The sequence below is a fragment of the Vespula vulgaris genome, chromosome 2 (genome assembly GCF_905475345.1).
Source record: "Vespula vulgaris chromosome 2, iyVesVulg1.1, whole genome shotgun sequence".
In the NCBI taxonomy this organism is placed as follows: domain Eukaryota; kingdom Metazoa; phylum Arthropoda; class Insecta; order Hymenoptera; family Vespidae; genus Vespula; species Vespula vulgaris.
Window position 1 is genome coordinate 7,277,070 of NC_066587.1, and position 13,541 is coordinate 7,290,610.

Below are 13,541 nucleotides of genomic sequence, written 5' to 3' on the forward strand. Positions count from 1 at the left end.
GCTAGCTAGCTAGCTAGCCGACGAGAGACAAATAAATGGCGACTCTCTCGTAATATATTCCGTATTACATACGTATCTCGTAACGAAGTCGGAAACTTGTCTTCGACTTCCGCTCGCTTCCACCGAGAATATCTTTCTCTCTTTGTTACACCGACAACAGCGTCTCTCCTGTTTGTCAAAGAGCAATACGGAGTTACTATTGTGCGAGAGAAGGAGAATTTGTTTTCTATGTGATGACTATGGTCTCTCTCTCTCTCTCTCTCTCTCTCTCTCTTTCTTTATCTCTATCTCTCTATCTCTATCTCTCTGTCTCTGTCTTCCTCCTTTCACTCATTCTAGATCATTGTGATAAAAGAAGAGTAGAAACGCGAAAGTAGTTCGTTTGGCCTATCGAAGCTTTCCAATAGAAAAGTTTGTCTCTCTTGATCTATTTTACGATTTCTCTTGAAGAGATAAAAAGAGAGAGAGAAATAGATAGATAGATAGATAGATAGATAGATAGATAGATAGATAGTGAGACAAGACAAGAATAAGGATAGAGAAGGATAGAAAGGTTTAAAGCAGAGACGCATAATGCGCCACTGGGATATTCGGCGAAGTGTGAAATGCTAAGAAGTAATTATCCTGTTACCACCAGCTGTTACATCCCCCTACTTCAAAAGGAAGAAATTTGTTTCCGGAACGACCCGGGTTTCCTTCTCTGTCATCTTCTTTCTCTTTCTCTTTCTCTTTCGCCTTCTCTCTCTCTCTCTCTCTCTTTTATTCTTTTCTTTTTTTGTCGTCTTTCTCTTTCCCACTTTTCTTTTTTGTCTGCGATTGGAAGTGGTATTAAGTCGAGAGAAAGAAAGAAGAGAAAAACAATGAGAGAGAAAGAGAGAGAGAGAGAGAGAATGAACAAACGTTCGCAATGATATATCGGCACTTAAGTAGAGTCTGCCAGGATACATCCTTAATTATCCAAATGGACTCTTCTTAACGACGCGAGAACACCGTCGAGTGAATAACGTTTAAGTAGATAAGGTCGATAATTCGACGGTCCTTCCTGATAGATTCCCTTTAAAGTTTGTTTTCTTTTTTTCCTACTCTTCTCTCTCTCTCTCTCTCTCTTTCTTTCTCTCTCTCTCTGTCTCTCTGTCTCTTTCTCTCTCTCTCTCTCTCTCTCTCTCTTCAACCCCATCTACGCTTCATCCCCATTTCCTCCTTCATTTCTCCATTGGACAGTTTATCGATCTTCCCTCGTACTATTACTACCTGTTCGTATCGAAAGCCCATGCGACGGCTGGTACGTGTCAGCTCGGTACCGTGAACAAAGTTACTCCCGACAGACACGAATCGAAAGTCAATTATTCGAGAAAAGTGAAAGTGTATTGTAGAGAGAAAAAAAAGTGTCTCTCGTGTATCCCTTTAATCGGATAAATTCGGTAAGAAGACAGTGGTATAGAAAAAAGAAAGAAAGAAAGAAAGAAAGAGAGAAACCACCCTAGGATCTCTTATTCGTTTTTAATTAAAAAGTCGGATCGATCGGGGCGAGAGAATTTTTTTTCCTTGTATGCTTCGAAAACAAGGAGAATAAAAAGAAAGAAAGAAAGAAAGAGAGAGAGAGAGAGAGAGAGAGAGAGAGAGAGAGAGAGAGAGGGAAGAAAAGGAAAGGGGAAAAAAAAGAAGAAGAGCAAAAGAAAAAAAAGAGAGAGATAGAGATAGATAGATAGATAGATAAAGAGAGAGAGAGAAAGTCCAATTCAATAGACCACGACGGCACTGGACGAGTTTGGCAGAGCCTCGACAAATTATATATCCGCGGAGAAACGCTCTCGTGAAATCCCTAGTGACATTGGCGAGGCTAAAAGGCTGCTGGTTGGTGGTCGGAACGGTAATGGTGGTGCCTAGGGAGTAACAGAGATAGAGATAGAGGGGATGAGTCCGCAGGTTGCTCGGTGTCATGGCAGTAGGGGCCAGTAAATTCAGCGAGGCATAGATTGCAGCCACGGCTTTCGTAGTGTGTAGGTTCGGCTGGGTTGGTTGGGTTGGAAGATAGAGGAGAGAAGAGGAGGAGGAGGAGGAGGAGTAGAATGGGGTGAACTGAGGGGGTGAACGAGGCCGAGCTTAATTTCGCGACCACCTGGAAATCCTCTGGTGCCGTGCCAACTCATTGCTGGATTCATTCATAACGAAAGAGACGAGCGACCCTCTCAAAGGCAACAGTTTCTCTTTCCGTCTCTCTTTCCCTCGACTTTTCATCTTTCTCCTCTGTCTCTCTCTCTCTCTCTCTCTTTCTTTCTTTTTCTATTTCTTTCTTTCTTTCAAGAGCCATTGTAATTGCATCGATATTGTTATACAGAACTCCTCCTCCGTATCTCCCTTCGCTTCTATCTTTCCTGGAAAGTACGTCGCTAATTGGAGAAGTTGGTTTTATCGCGAAATGTTCTCTCTCTCTCTCTCTCTCTCTCGTTCTCGCTCTGTTCTTTTTTCTTTTTTCTTTTTCTTCTTGTTTACTTCTTCTTTCTCTCTTAACAATTCGTAATTATTTCGTTGTAATAATTTCATAAGCTAAAAGAAAAATCGGATCGGTTTATTCCGTGAATAAATTCCGCATCTTCCGATTATTATCGTCGTATTATTGTTATTTCGGTGATTCGCGAAATACATAAATACGTCTCCTCTGCTATTTGCCTTCCTCTTTCCAGATGAATTAAAAGCTTCTGGATTTGGATGTACACGGTTGTGCGTGGTTGCTATCTAAACTATACGCTATCGGTCCTCTGTAAACATTGATTCAGAGTTATTAAAGCGAAAAGTGCGTGTATTCCGTTGGTGCTCTTTATAATGCTTATTCGTGAACCGGATCCATTGGCTCTTTACGCAAAATATGTTCGTTCGTCGATTTTCCGACTGTTTTCAAGTATATAATATTCTACACGTTGTTGTGGCTCGTACGTCAACCGTCAGGTGCCACTAATATTTGTACGATTTATTTATAAATATCACACATGCGTTTGCACTAGCTATATATGTGTGTATGTGCACGTATGTTTCTATATACGTATGAATACATTTATGTATGCGTACATGTAAATACCTACTTATATATGTACAAGCGTATGGTCTGTCCATGGTAGTAAAACGTTTAATATTCGAGAGGAAATATTTTATATTCGTTGCTATGTAAAAAAAAAAAAAAAAAAAACAAAAAAAAAAGAAGGAGAAAAAAAATCAAATACACATAGGTGTGTTGCGAAATACGTATCAGAAAAAGGGCGGAGCTAGTTTCGCGTGTGCGTTTGTGTATCAAAACGCGCCATGGAAAACGTTTAACTTGGGGTTCAATTGTCGATTCTTCTTCTCTCTTTTTTTTTTTTTATTCTTTTTTTTTCTTCCTCGTCGGCTTTTAAAGAGTGATTTTATAGTTGATTTTAATCGAACGGGAGGATAACGATCGATCGATCGATCTCGACGATTTCGTAGAAAGCTTTTAAAAAGAGCAAAGAGAGGAAAAAAAAGATCAAGATATCCTTATCTCGGGTATTTCCCCATTAAAATTCCACGCCGAAAATGGAATGAAAGAAGCAGCTGTTGTGCTTTCCTTTTACGTGTCATTCTATTAAAAAAAGAAAACAAAAAAAAAAAGAGAAAAAAAAAGAAACAAGAAGAAAGAAATAATAACATTCCGTGAATCCTTGCGAGCTTCGTGCTTCGACGAATTCACTTTTCCCAAACGAAGCATCATCACACGTCGAAATGTAAAACCTCGTGAAATGTCTCCCCATCATTGTCCGTTTCTCGTCCATTGTATTTTATATGATATAAGCTCGAGCAGTCAATTCGCAACAGACAAAATTCGTGCTATGGTATTCTCTTTGCCCCTTTTAACGGGAAATGAGATGGGATATACTATATGGTATCAAGTAGGAGAGAGAGAGAGAGAGATAGAGAGATACGAAAGCGAAGTAATTAGGTCAGAGCGTTTGTAACAAGGTGTCTCGTGGAAAACGATACCGACGGATTTATTCGTGAGATTCTCTCTCTCTCTCTCTCTCTCTCTCTCTCTTTCTCACACACACAAACACATAGATAGACGTACAGAACGCGTATGCTCTAACTTGTTCTTTCTAGTCACACACCCTCTCTCTCTTTCTATTTACATCGTTCGATTTTAACAAGAAAAAAGAATAAAAAAGAAAAAGAATATCAAAGTATAAAAGATAAGAGAAAAATGAAGGGTCCTAGTAAACCCTTCGCAAGGAAAGAGATATCCCTTCTAATTTATCGATAATAACTTTTTCATTTTCTCAACGTGTCTCGTTTGAGTCGTAAGTAGTCTTGTTCCTTCTTTTTTCTTTATATTTTCCAATTCATTTTTCGTTCCTTTCCCTTCTTCTTTCTTTCTTTTTTTTACTAAGTTACATACATACCTATATATCAAGAGAACAGACAGGCGCAAGAAAGAAAGAAAGAGAGAAAAGAGAGAAATTTTAAGGAACGGCTGATGGTTTCTTAAAGGGTGGAAGAAAAAAGGGGTGGATAGGACAGGCATACCTTTCTCTCTCTTCTTCGGTAAGACGAAAACCGTTCGCAGATGGAAATTGCTTTCGACAAACGACCCGGCAAAGGAGAGGATGGCTGTTCGGCGTTGAATTTCTAGGACGGCGCGAAAATCTCGCCCGTCAGCCCCGGCTTGCGAGTCGAGAAACCGCTTCGTCTCTCTCTCTCTCTTTCTCTCTTTCTCTCTCTTTCACAAGTTGCTTCTCTCTTCCTTTCTCGCGTCAGGGATCTTTAGAGAAAATTGCAATTCCTCGTAAGTGACGTCCCAGTCCGTTGGATCGCCGGCTTCTCTCTCTCTCTCTCTCTCTCTCTCTCTCTCTCTCGCTTTCTCTGTCTCTGTCTCTGTCTCTCTCTGTCTATCTATATTTTTCTCCTTCTCTCTCTTCTATTCGCTTCGCTCCTTCTTTCGTTCCTTTTTTCTCTCCTTTCCTTCCTTCTTTCCTTCCTGCCACGTCTTTTAGATGATTAAAATTGGGCTCCAGCGAGCTTCGAGGACGAAAGGTGATTGCAAAGTAGCTGTTTGGATTCGAGTCGAGAGAGAGAGAGAGTAACTGATTCGTGTACTTATTCGTAAGAAAGAGAGAAAATATCGTCTTCCTCTCGTTACTTTCGAGTTTATCGGTTCAATCCACGATTTGGCCAAAGGAAGAAAATTCGTGGTTCGTTTGAGATACACCCTATGTAGCTACTACTATCGTCTTCGTATAGTACTACCATCTTTCTTATTCTTGTCTCTCTCTCTCTCTCTCTTCTTCCTTCTCCTCATCTTCATCCTCGTCCTTATCCTCCTCCCTTAGCTCTTCGATTATTCCTCCGTTAAAAGATGGAAACGAAATAGTTTTCCCTTTGTCGTCGTCTAAGGATGAGATAGAGGAAGAAAGAACATTGACTACTACTTTGGTCGATTCTCTTTCGATATCGTTCCTCGATATCGATGATCCAGTTTCGAAATGAGGTTAAAATTCTGATAAACCGCTAGTAGTAGTAATAGTAGTAGTAGTAGTAATAATAATAATAATAATAATAATAATAAAGTAGTAGTAGTAGAAGAATAAAATATCTTATTTGATATCATCATCTTTGATCGAGTTTCGAATAAAAGTAAAAACTAAGAAAACTAAAATAAAAATAAGCAGAAAAAGAAGATTGATATTTTTAGTACTGTTATTCTCTCTCTCTCTTTTTCTTTCTTTCTTTCTTTCAACTGTACCTTCGTTAAATAACTAAACCAACGATATCGATGAATCTGAGATCGTAAACGCAAGAGATGACGATAACGCAACTAGACAACAAAAACAAAAAAAAAAGAATAGAAAAAGAATAGAAAAGAATGCGTTTCGATGTGTATGCTCGTTCTTTGAAGGTGAATTCACAAAGAATTACATCGGTCCCAACGGTGATAATTTTCTCTTTGAAACTTTCCCGGCAGAAAATTCACGATGTATCTACAAGGATTATAGGAGGAACGAGCGAAAGAACGAGGCGTGCGGTGAATTGGGTGGAGGTGTGGGAAGTCACGTTAACCAAGTTCCACCGGGACATTCACGTACGTTTCATTTTCGTAGACCTTGTCACGATGTTTCCTATGATAATGCGGTATACTCTCGGGAGATTTTTGATTTTCCTTTACTTTCTAATCCTTATTCGGCTTCTTACTTTTTTTCTTCTTCTTCTCTCTCTCTCTCTCTTATTCTTCGTTTTTCTTTCTCTATCTTTAGTACTCAATTCACTCTTTTTCTCTCTCTCTCTCTCTTTTTTTCCATCTACGACTATCGAGTCACATTTTTGCGAGTTTTCTCATGTTCCCTGACGAAACTTCTTTCCCATGCCACACAAAACTCGATTCATTGAATTTCATGTTGATTCTTATGTGTTCTCTCTTTCTTTCTTTCTCTCTCTCTCTCTCTCTCTCTTTCTTTCTCTCTTTCTTTCTGTCTGTCTCTATCTCTTTTCTCCTTTCTATATGTGTCTGTATGTACGGTATATAAAGAAGAAGAAGAAGAAAACTACTTGCTCGTCGACTTTTGCGCATAACCAATCGTAAGGATCCACGCACGCACGCACGTACCACTCCTACGAGTTTTACAAAGTGCGAGGCAACTTTGAAAATGTTTCTTCTTGATCTTCTTCTGCGCTATGTTAAAGAAATGAACACGAAGTAAAATTCGTTCCTTCGGCTTATATATGAAATACCGGATATTTTCTTTCTTTTTTTCTTTTTTTTTTTACTTTGATATTTGTGTGTATATTAGGTATATTCATTGGTCTGATCACGTATTGATCAAAACTACTCGAGAATTCGTCACATTTTTGCTATCTCTTTTTCAAACGCCATAATCTCGTAACGCTGTTGAAACTCTTTCGAAATTACTTTCTTGTTCTCTCTATCCCTCTTTTACCGACCTAAGTAAACAAAATTTATTTCGTAAGAAGTTTGACCTTCGTTTACAATATGCAGCGTAACAGCTGGCAAGCAACGATACAAGATTATACTCTTTAGGAAGTTACAAATTTAAAATATAATTAATAACTTTTGAAAATAATAAATGATCTTGGTATATCGTTATATATGGGACGTCGTTAAATTCGTCTCAATAAATGCCAACCAACTGTGAACAGAAAAATATATGGTTCCATTAAAAAAAATGGATTCGACTTTGAAATTTCCTCCATCACTCGACTTGCTAACAAAAAAAAAAAATTGGCACCGTATGATGTATCCCTTTGTATCAAACAAATTTGTAGAAAAATTTTTTTTTATACGATTTAATCCCTCACCGAAATATTTCAATCTTTTTATATTTGTGTATGTATGTATATTTTTGTTTTATATATATATATATATATATATATATGTGTATAATATATATGTATATATACGTATGTATGTAGGATAGTGGATTTAAAAAACAGAAAACTAATGTCTCTTTATTATTTTAAAGAAAAGAAAAACTAGATATATATTTTTAAAAAATAACAACTATGACAAAGAAGATTAAACAAATATTAACTAACTATTCGCGTTTCCGAAATTTACTGCTTTTTCGGTCATTTCTCACAAGAGTCATCCATACACGAATGCGCGCAAAACGTATTAATATCTATTAGAACAGCGTTTCCCAAACTTCTATGACGAAACACTTCAAAAATCCTGAAAATTTTAATGGTACATCCGGATTATTTTATACTTTCGGCAAATAAATAAATTAAGTAAATAAATATATCAGAGTTAAGAAAAACAAGACGTACATTTATTCGGAAATTTTAATTATATAAAAGAAAATATATGAAAATAATAAAATAATATTAATTTTCATAATTTCTCACGGAATGTTTTTCGACCTTCCGCGTAAAACTGATGTATCGCGGAATATATTGTAGTTTGGGAACTGCTGCATTAGAAAAACAAATAATTCTTTGTCGCCAAACCATCACTTGCCAACGAACAATACGCGATATCTCAACAATAAAAAAAAAAAAAAATTGTGGCCGGACTAAGCATCGATAAATCAATCTCACACGAGCGCACATATATACACAATGTGTATATATATATATATATATATATATATATATATATATGTATGTATGTATATGTATATAAGAAAATATTCAATTATTTCTCGTCCATGAAATTCACTTTTCCTATCCCAGTTTTATATTATAGAGTCTGATTGAGTATTGATTCGTATAACAGTAAATCTTTACTATGTAGTATCTCTTCATTATTTCTCGCTCGAATTCGTATAGTTTCTCTGAAAAAAAGAAGTAAAAAAAAAAAATAAAAAAAAAGAATAAAAAGAAACAAAAACAGAAATAAAAAAGCTCATCCTCGTTCTATACTTTCCATAACGGTGATTAAACGAACAAAAATACGACGAATTCGTACTTCTCTCTTACACACACAGAGATACTCGTTCACTCGTTGCGATACTTCTAAACATTTTCCTAGTCTCTTCGTTATTTCTTCATTCGGAAGCGAACGGTTTCGAAAATTTTGTCCTCCTTCCATCGAAAGAGAGGAAGGAGAAAAAAAAAGAAAAAGAAAGAAAGAAAAAAAGAAACATGTATCGTCCAGCGGTTATGATTATATACCTCTCCTACCCCAATCTCCTCTTGCCACCCTTTTAGTTTCATTCTCGCGTAATATCGCTCACGTCCGAGCAAAAATTTAGCTGTCCTACCGAAAATTCGAACGGACTCTGATATACTTTTTCATATAACGTTTGGTTCGGTATCGAAAATTCAGATGGCCAAAAGACTGGTTACCTCATTACCCATGTCGCCATTATCGTCCTCGTTCTCGTCGTCGTCGTCGTCGTCGTCGTCGTCGTCGTCGTCGTCGTCGTCATTGTCATCGTCATCGTCTATTCTTTCTTTTTTGGCTCTCGATACAATTCCGAGAACCGTAAAAAATGTAGAAGTTATAGCGATCTCCGACATAAAGTGGTCTCGGTAGTGGTCGAGCGTAGCAACCCTGGCATATTGGAAACCATCCAATAACCCACTATGCGAGCAGCATGTATCGTTGGCAGGGAAGGGTAGAGGGTTGAAACGAGGGGGTGAAGAGGAGTGAAGAGGAGCAGGAGGGTGAGATGGTAACGAATATAAAGGAACGGAGCTCGGAGGTCAGGAAAATCGTGGAAAACGGAGAAACAAGGAATCGAAGGAGAGTGGTACGGGAATTGGGGGATAAAAGTGGAAAAATCGAATGCAACGACGAATGGAGGAGAGAAAGGAGGAAGAGGGGGTTGGAGAGGACTGGAAAGGGGATAGAAGAAGGATAAGCAAGTAAAAAGGCAAGAAAGCAACGGGTTTTCCTTTGATCGTATACTCGTGCGGAGAAGAGGTTGTTTGTACTTTTGCGGTTTAATGTACGTGCGCGTGCGCATTTTTAGCAAAAAGAAAAAAAGAATAAGTTCGATGAGGGATGGGTGGGTAGGTAGGTAGATGGGGGTGCGAATTGGACGATGACGAGAGTTACCCGTGACTTAATATCGGCAAACTCTTTCACCTCACTTGCCTATCGTTCTGTTCACGTGGCTCTGATCCCACGTGAAATCGATTTGTTTGTTTTTTTCTCTCTTGTTTTTTTTTCTCTCTTTCTCTCTCTTTTTCTCTTTTTCCTCTTTCTCGTCTGCTCTCTCCTCTCTCCTTCTTTTTCTATCTTTCTCCTTTTTTTTTGTTTTTCGTTATTTCAAGAGACGAAACAGAGGAGTGGCTCGCAATAGAAATTTGAATTTTATCGGGGCGTGCATCATCCTCGGATCGTGGGATTTTAACGAGCCTATAAACGAGACCTTATGAAAGTTCGATACGAGTATGCATCCTGCAGATAATCGATGAAGTTTTCTACCTCCTGCCGATCTTATGCGAATGGAAACTTTATCGATCGTAATCGCGGGGAATTATTATACTGTTTCCTATAAACTATTGAATCCTTATCGTAAAATTGTTAAAGAAAGGTTATTGAGTAGGATCAAGATAACGTTATACTCTATGTATGCACATATAGATATATATATACATATACATATATATATATATTTACGTTCACTTACCCTCCAACGTGCCGCTGTACGTGTGGGAAGGATCGAAGGCAATATTTCGGTCGTTCGATCCTTCGAAAGTTGTGTCTTCGTGGAAAAGGCTTGTGTCTCTTATAAGTCTCATCTTAAACTCTCTGAAATAAAAATAAAACATACGAAATGTATTCTTCGAACCTATGACGAATTATTATCGAGCTATCTGTCTTTTCTTTTTTCTTTTTTTTTCTTTTTTCTTTCTTTTTTTTTTTTTTTACATGATATTTTCTCCTCTATTGAATTAATAATTAATAATTAATATTTTGATATTAATATAATCGATATTAATTAATAATTTAATATTAATTAATTAAATCTTTCTTTCCGATTTGATTTCATTCGTACGGAAGGAAATATTCAACGAGAAACGATATTACATTTAATATTTTATTTATTTTATCACTATCTGTGAATGAAAATTAGCCATTGTTGAGAATCAATCAAAAGGCGTATTATTTATTTATTTATCCATTTTATTGGCTGATACAACTATTCGTTCTTTTCTTTTTTTTTTTTCTTTTTTTATCTTTGACGAACGTTAATCGATAAGAAAGGTATTATAAAGCGATCGTTTGGAGGGCGTTTTCTTCGTTTATGAAAAGAAAGGATCGCTCTCGTGATTTAGGAAGATAGATAACTCATAGGTAATGTAAAGGAAGCACGAAGACGAAGAGATAACCAATTAATCAATATTGGCGAGTCTGTAATCCGACTATCTATGAACCGTGCGGGTAGCCGCACGAGCATATCGCTATGCTAGCAACATAATTAATACGATATCGTTCACTCGAAATTGCCATAGGTATACCTACCCATACATATAAGAGAGACGTACACCTATTTGCAAAAGGTAACGCCGTCGCATACGTTTCTCTCGATAAATTTCAAATAATTCGTTCAAAACCAAACGATGAGAAATTATTAATAAATATATTCTGTAGGGCGTGTTATTAACAATATTACTGTTCGTCCAACATTTCCTTGGTAATTAAATATTCTCTCATTAGAGGTCCTCTCATCGTCAGAGAGGAAAATTCATTGTACTTTTCTGTCGTTAACTTTATAAAAGAAGAATGAAAAAGATGAAAGAGAGAGAGGGGGAGAGAGAGAGAGAGAGAAAGAGAGAGAGAGAGAGAGAAAGCTTTTCATTAAGGCAAATGTATGGCTTATTACAATATTATCATCATTATCATTATCATTATCATTATTATTATCATTATCATTATCATTATCATTATCATTATATTCACAGCCAGCAAAGATGGTCGAGACGACGGAGAATCAATTATTAACTGTCTTATCTGTCCGTTTGTCTGTCTATCTGTCTCTCTTTCTCTCTCTCTCTCTCTCTCTCACTCTATTTCTCTCTCTCTTTCTCTCTCTCTCTCTGTACCTATGCCGAAGCTAGTAGAAGCGTAATGAAATTATCGGTAATGACCTCGGGCTAGGCCGTACGAACGATGTTTTCGGTTAATTGTCGGTGAAAGGGCTGGCTTTAGTTCGGCGGCTTCCCTTCTCATCAAATTAGTGCCACGCACGAGAAACACATTCACGTTTTCATTGATTCTGCTCACACGCGTTTTCCTAAACGTTTTCATATCCGAACAAAATATTTTCTATTTATCATTGCTTTACGATGCTTTTGATTATGAGAAACGCCATTCGAGTTTCTTCGTAGCTCTAATTCCTTTTTCTTTTTTTTTTCCCCCTCTTTTTCTTTTTTTCTTTTCATTTTTCTTCCAATTTTATTTCCCCACTTTTTCTGTGACTCATTAAAATCAACAAATAGTTGAACTTTCTAATAAGACAATATTGTCGAATAGATGAGATACATGTGTATTAGTTGACTCACGAAAACGAGCAATAATCACGCCGACGAATTTTCTATTCGATTTCCAGAAACTGAAACTGTCAGCGTTGTATATCAGCTGCATTTCCGCGCACCCACGGAAAATATCGTCTCGTTAATTAGGAAGTGCACGGACTTTCCCGGAGGCGATATCGAGGCCGCCCGCAGCCATGACACTACTACTCGCAATTAATTACCGCAGAATCGCTATGTAATTACGAGCTCGATGACGGATTCTCTGGTTTCGCGTCGTTATTATTATTATTATTATTATTATTATTATTATTATTATTATTATTATTATTATTATTTGCGTTTCCTGAAAAATTATCAGCTTGGTTTAATTAAGACTGGTAAAATAATATTCATGGACCTAAGAGAATATCATTTAGAGTCTGTTCTATTGCAATGCTACTATCATCATCATCATCATCATCATCATCATCATCATCATCATCATCATCATCATCATCATCATCATCATCATCATCATCATCATCATTATTATCGTCATCATCATCATCGTAATTACGATCATCATCATTATCATCATCATCATCATCATCATCATCTTTATCATCATCATCATCATAATCATTATCGTCATCGTTATGATTATCATTAATTATTATTATTATATTATCATAATTGTTACACGATATCTCGCTTCATCTTTATTTTTCCCTATCTTTAATCTTATCGGTATTATCATAAATAGATATATAACCGTATAATCATATTTTAACTAAAAAAGGACTTACTAATCGTGGAAAATTATTTGAATCTCGTTCTACATAGTTTTTCAAGTTCCTTCATTCATAAGCCCACTTCTTTTCTCCGATATTTTGTAATTACGCTTGACGAACGAATAAATATTTAATCCGATGGATAACAATGTAGAATTATCTTGCTTGAGCTAGATAGACGAAACCAGTACCGAGAAGAGAAAGCTCTTTCAGTTTAGTCTCTTGCTCATATTCGATTTAATCTCACTTTAATCTCCCTTTTGTATCGGGCTATGCTACTCCATACTAACTTTTTTTTTTACGCCTCGTTAGTGTCAACGTCGAGTGAAGAAAAAGAAAAACTAGACCCGAATCTACCATGTCTCTCTCTCTCTCTCGCTCTCTCTTTCTCTTTAATATTATCGTTTTTAACACAAAGATAGAAAATATCTTTTTATTTATATATCCGAACGACTTAAAAGAAACGTTTAAAAAAAAATAATTTAAATTTCTAACGTTCTAGTTAACTGTATTTAACTATAGACTTAACCATATTCCCCGTTATAACCTTGTTCGTAATGAAAAGGGTTACTTTCGGAGGTTGAAGGAAATCGTTTCCGATGAGTACGAAGGGTCCTAAAGTGAATACAAGAAGGATCTTGCCGAATAAAGGGGAGAGGAAGAAAAGGATAAAGTGTATGTACATGTATCTATGTATGTGTGTGTGTATATATCTATATGTATGTATGTATGTATGTGTATAGGGGTTAGAATACAGGTGGGGGATGTCTGAGTTGAAGGAGAAGGGAGTTAATGTCCGTTTTTCTTGGTTAGTCCTCTCTC

The 13,541-nt window shown here is 36.7% G+C and overlaps 1 protein-coding gene and 1 long non-coding RNA gene across 10 annotated transcripts in view; one reads left to right on the plus strand and one right to left on the minus strand.

Moving 5' to 3' along the window:
* The window catches only part of LOC127072629 (uncharacterized), a 189,955-nt gene that overhangs the window by 84,312 nt on the left and 92,102 nt on the right, over positions 1-13,541 (plus strand). The gene's annotated exons all lie outside the window — the stretch shown is intronic.
* The window catches only part of LOC127072602 (disintegrin and metalloproteinase domain-containing protein 10-like), a 144,219-nt gene that overhangs the window by 82,792 nt on the left and 47,886 nt on the right, over positions 1-13,541 (minus strand). For all 3 annotated transcript variants that reach the window (XM_051013129.1, XM_051013128.1, XM_051013130.1), the window contains exon 3: positions 10,101-10,222. In XM_051013129.1, coding sequence (XP_050869086.1) covers positions 10,101-10,212 — 112 coding nt within the window. In that variant the 5' untranslated portion in view covers positions 10,213-10,222. The remainder of the gene's footprint in view (positions 1-10,100; positions 10,223-13,541) is intronic.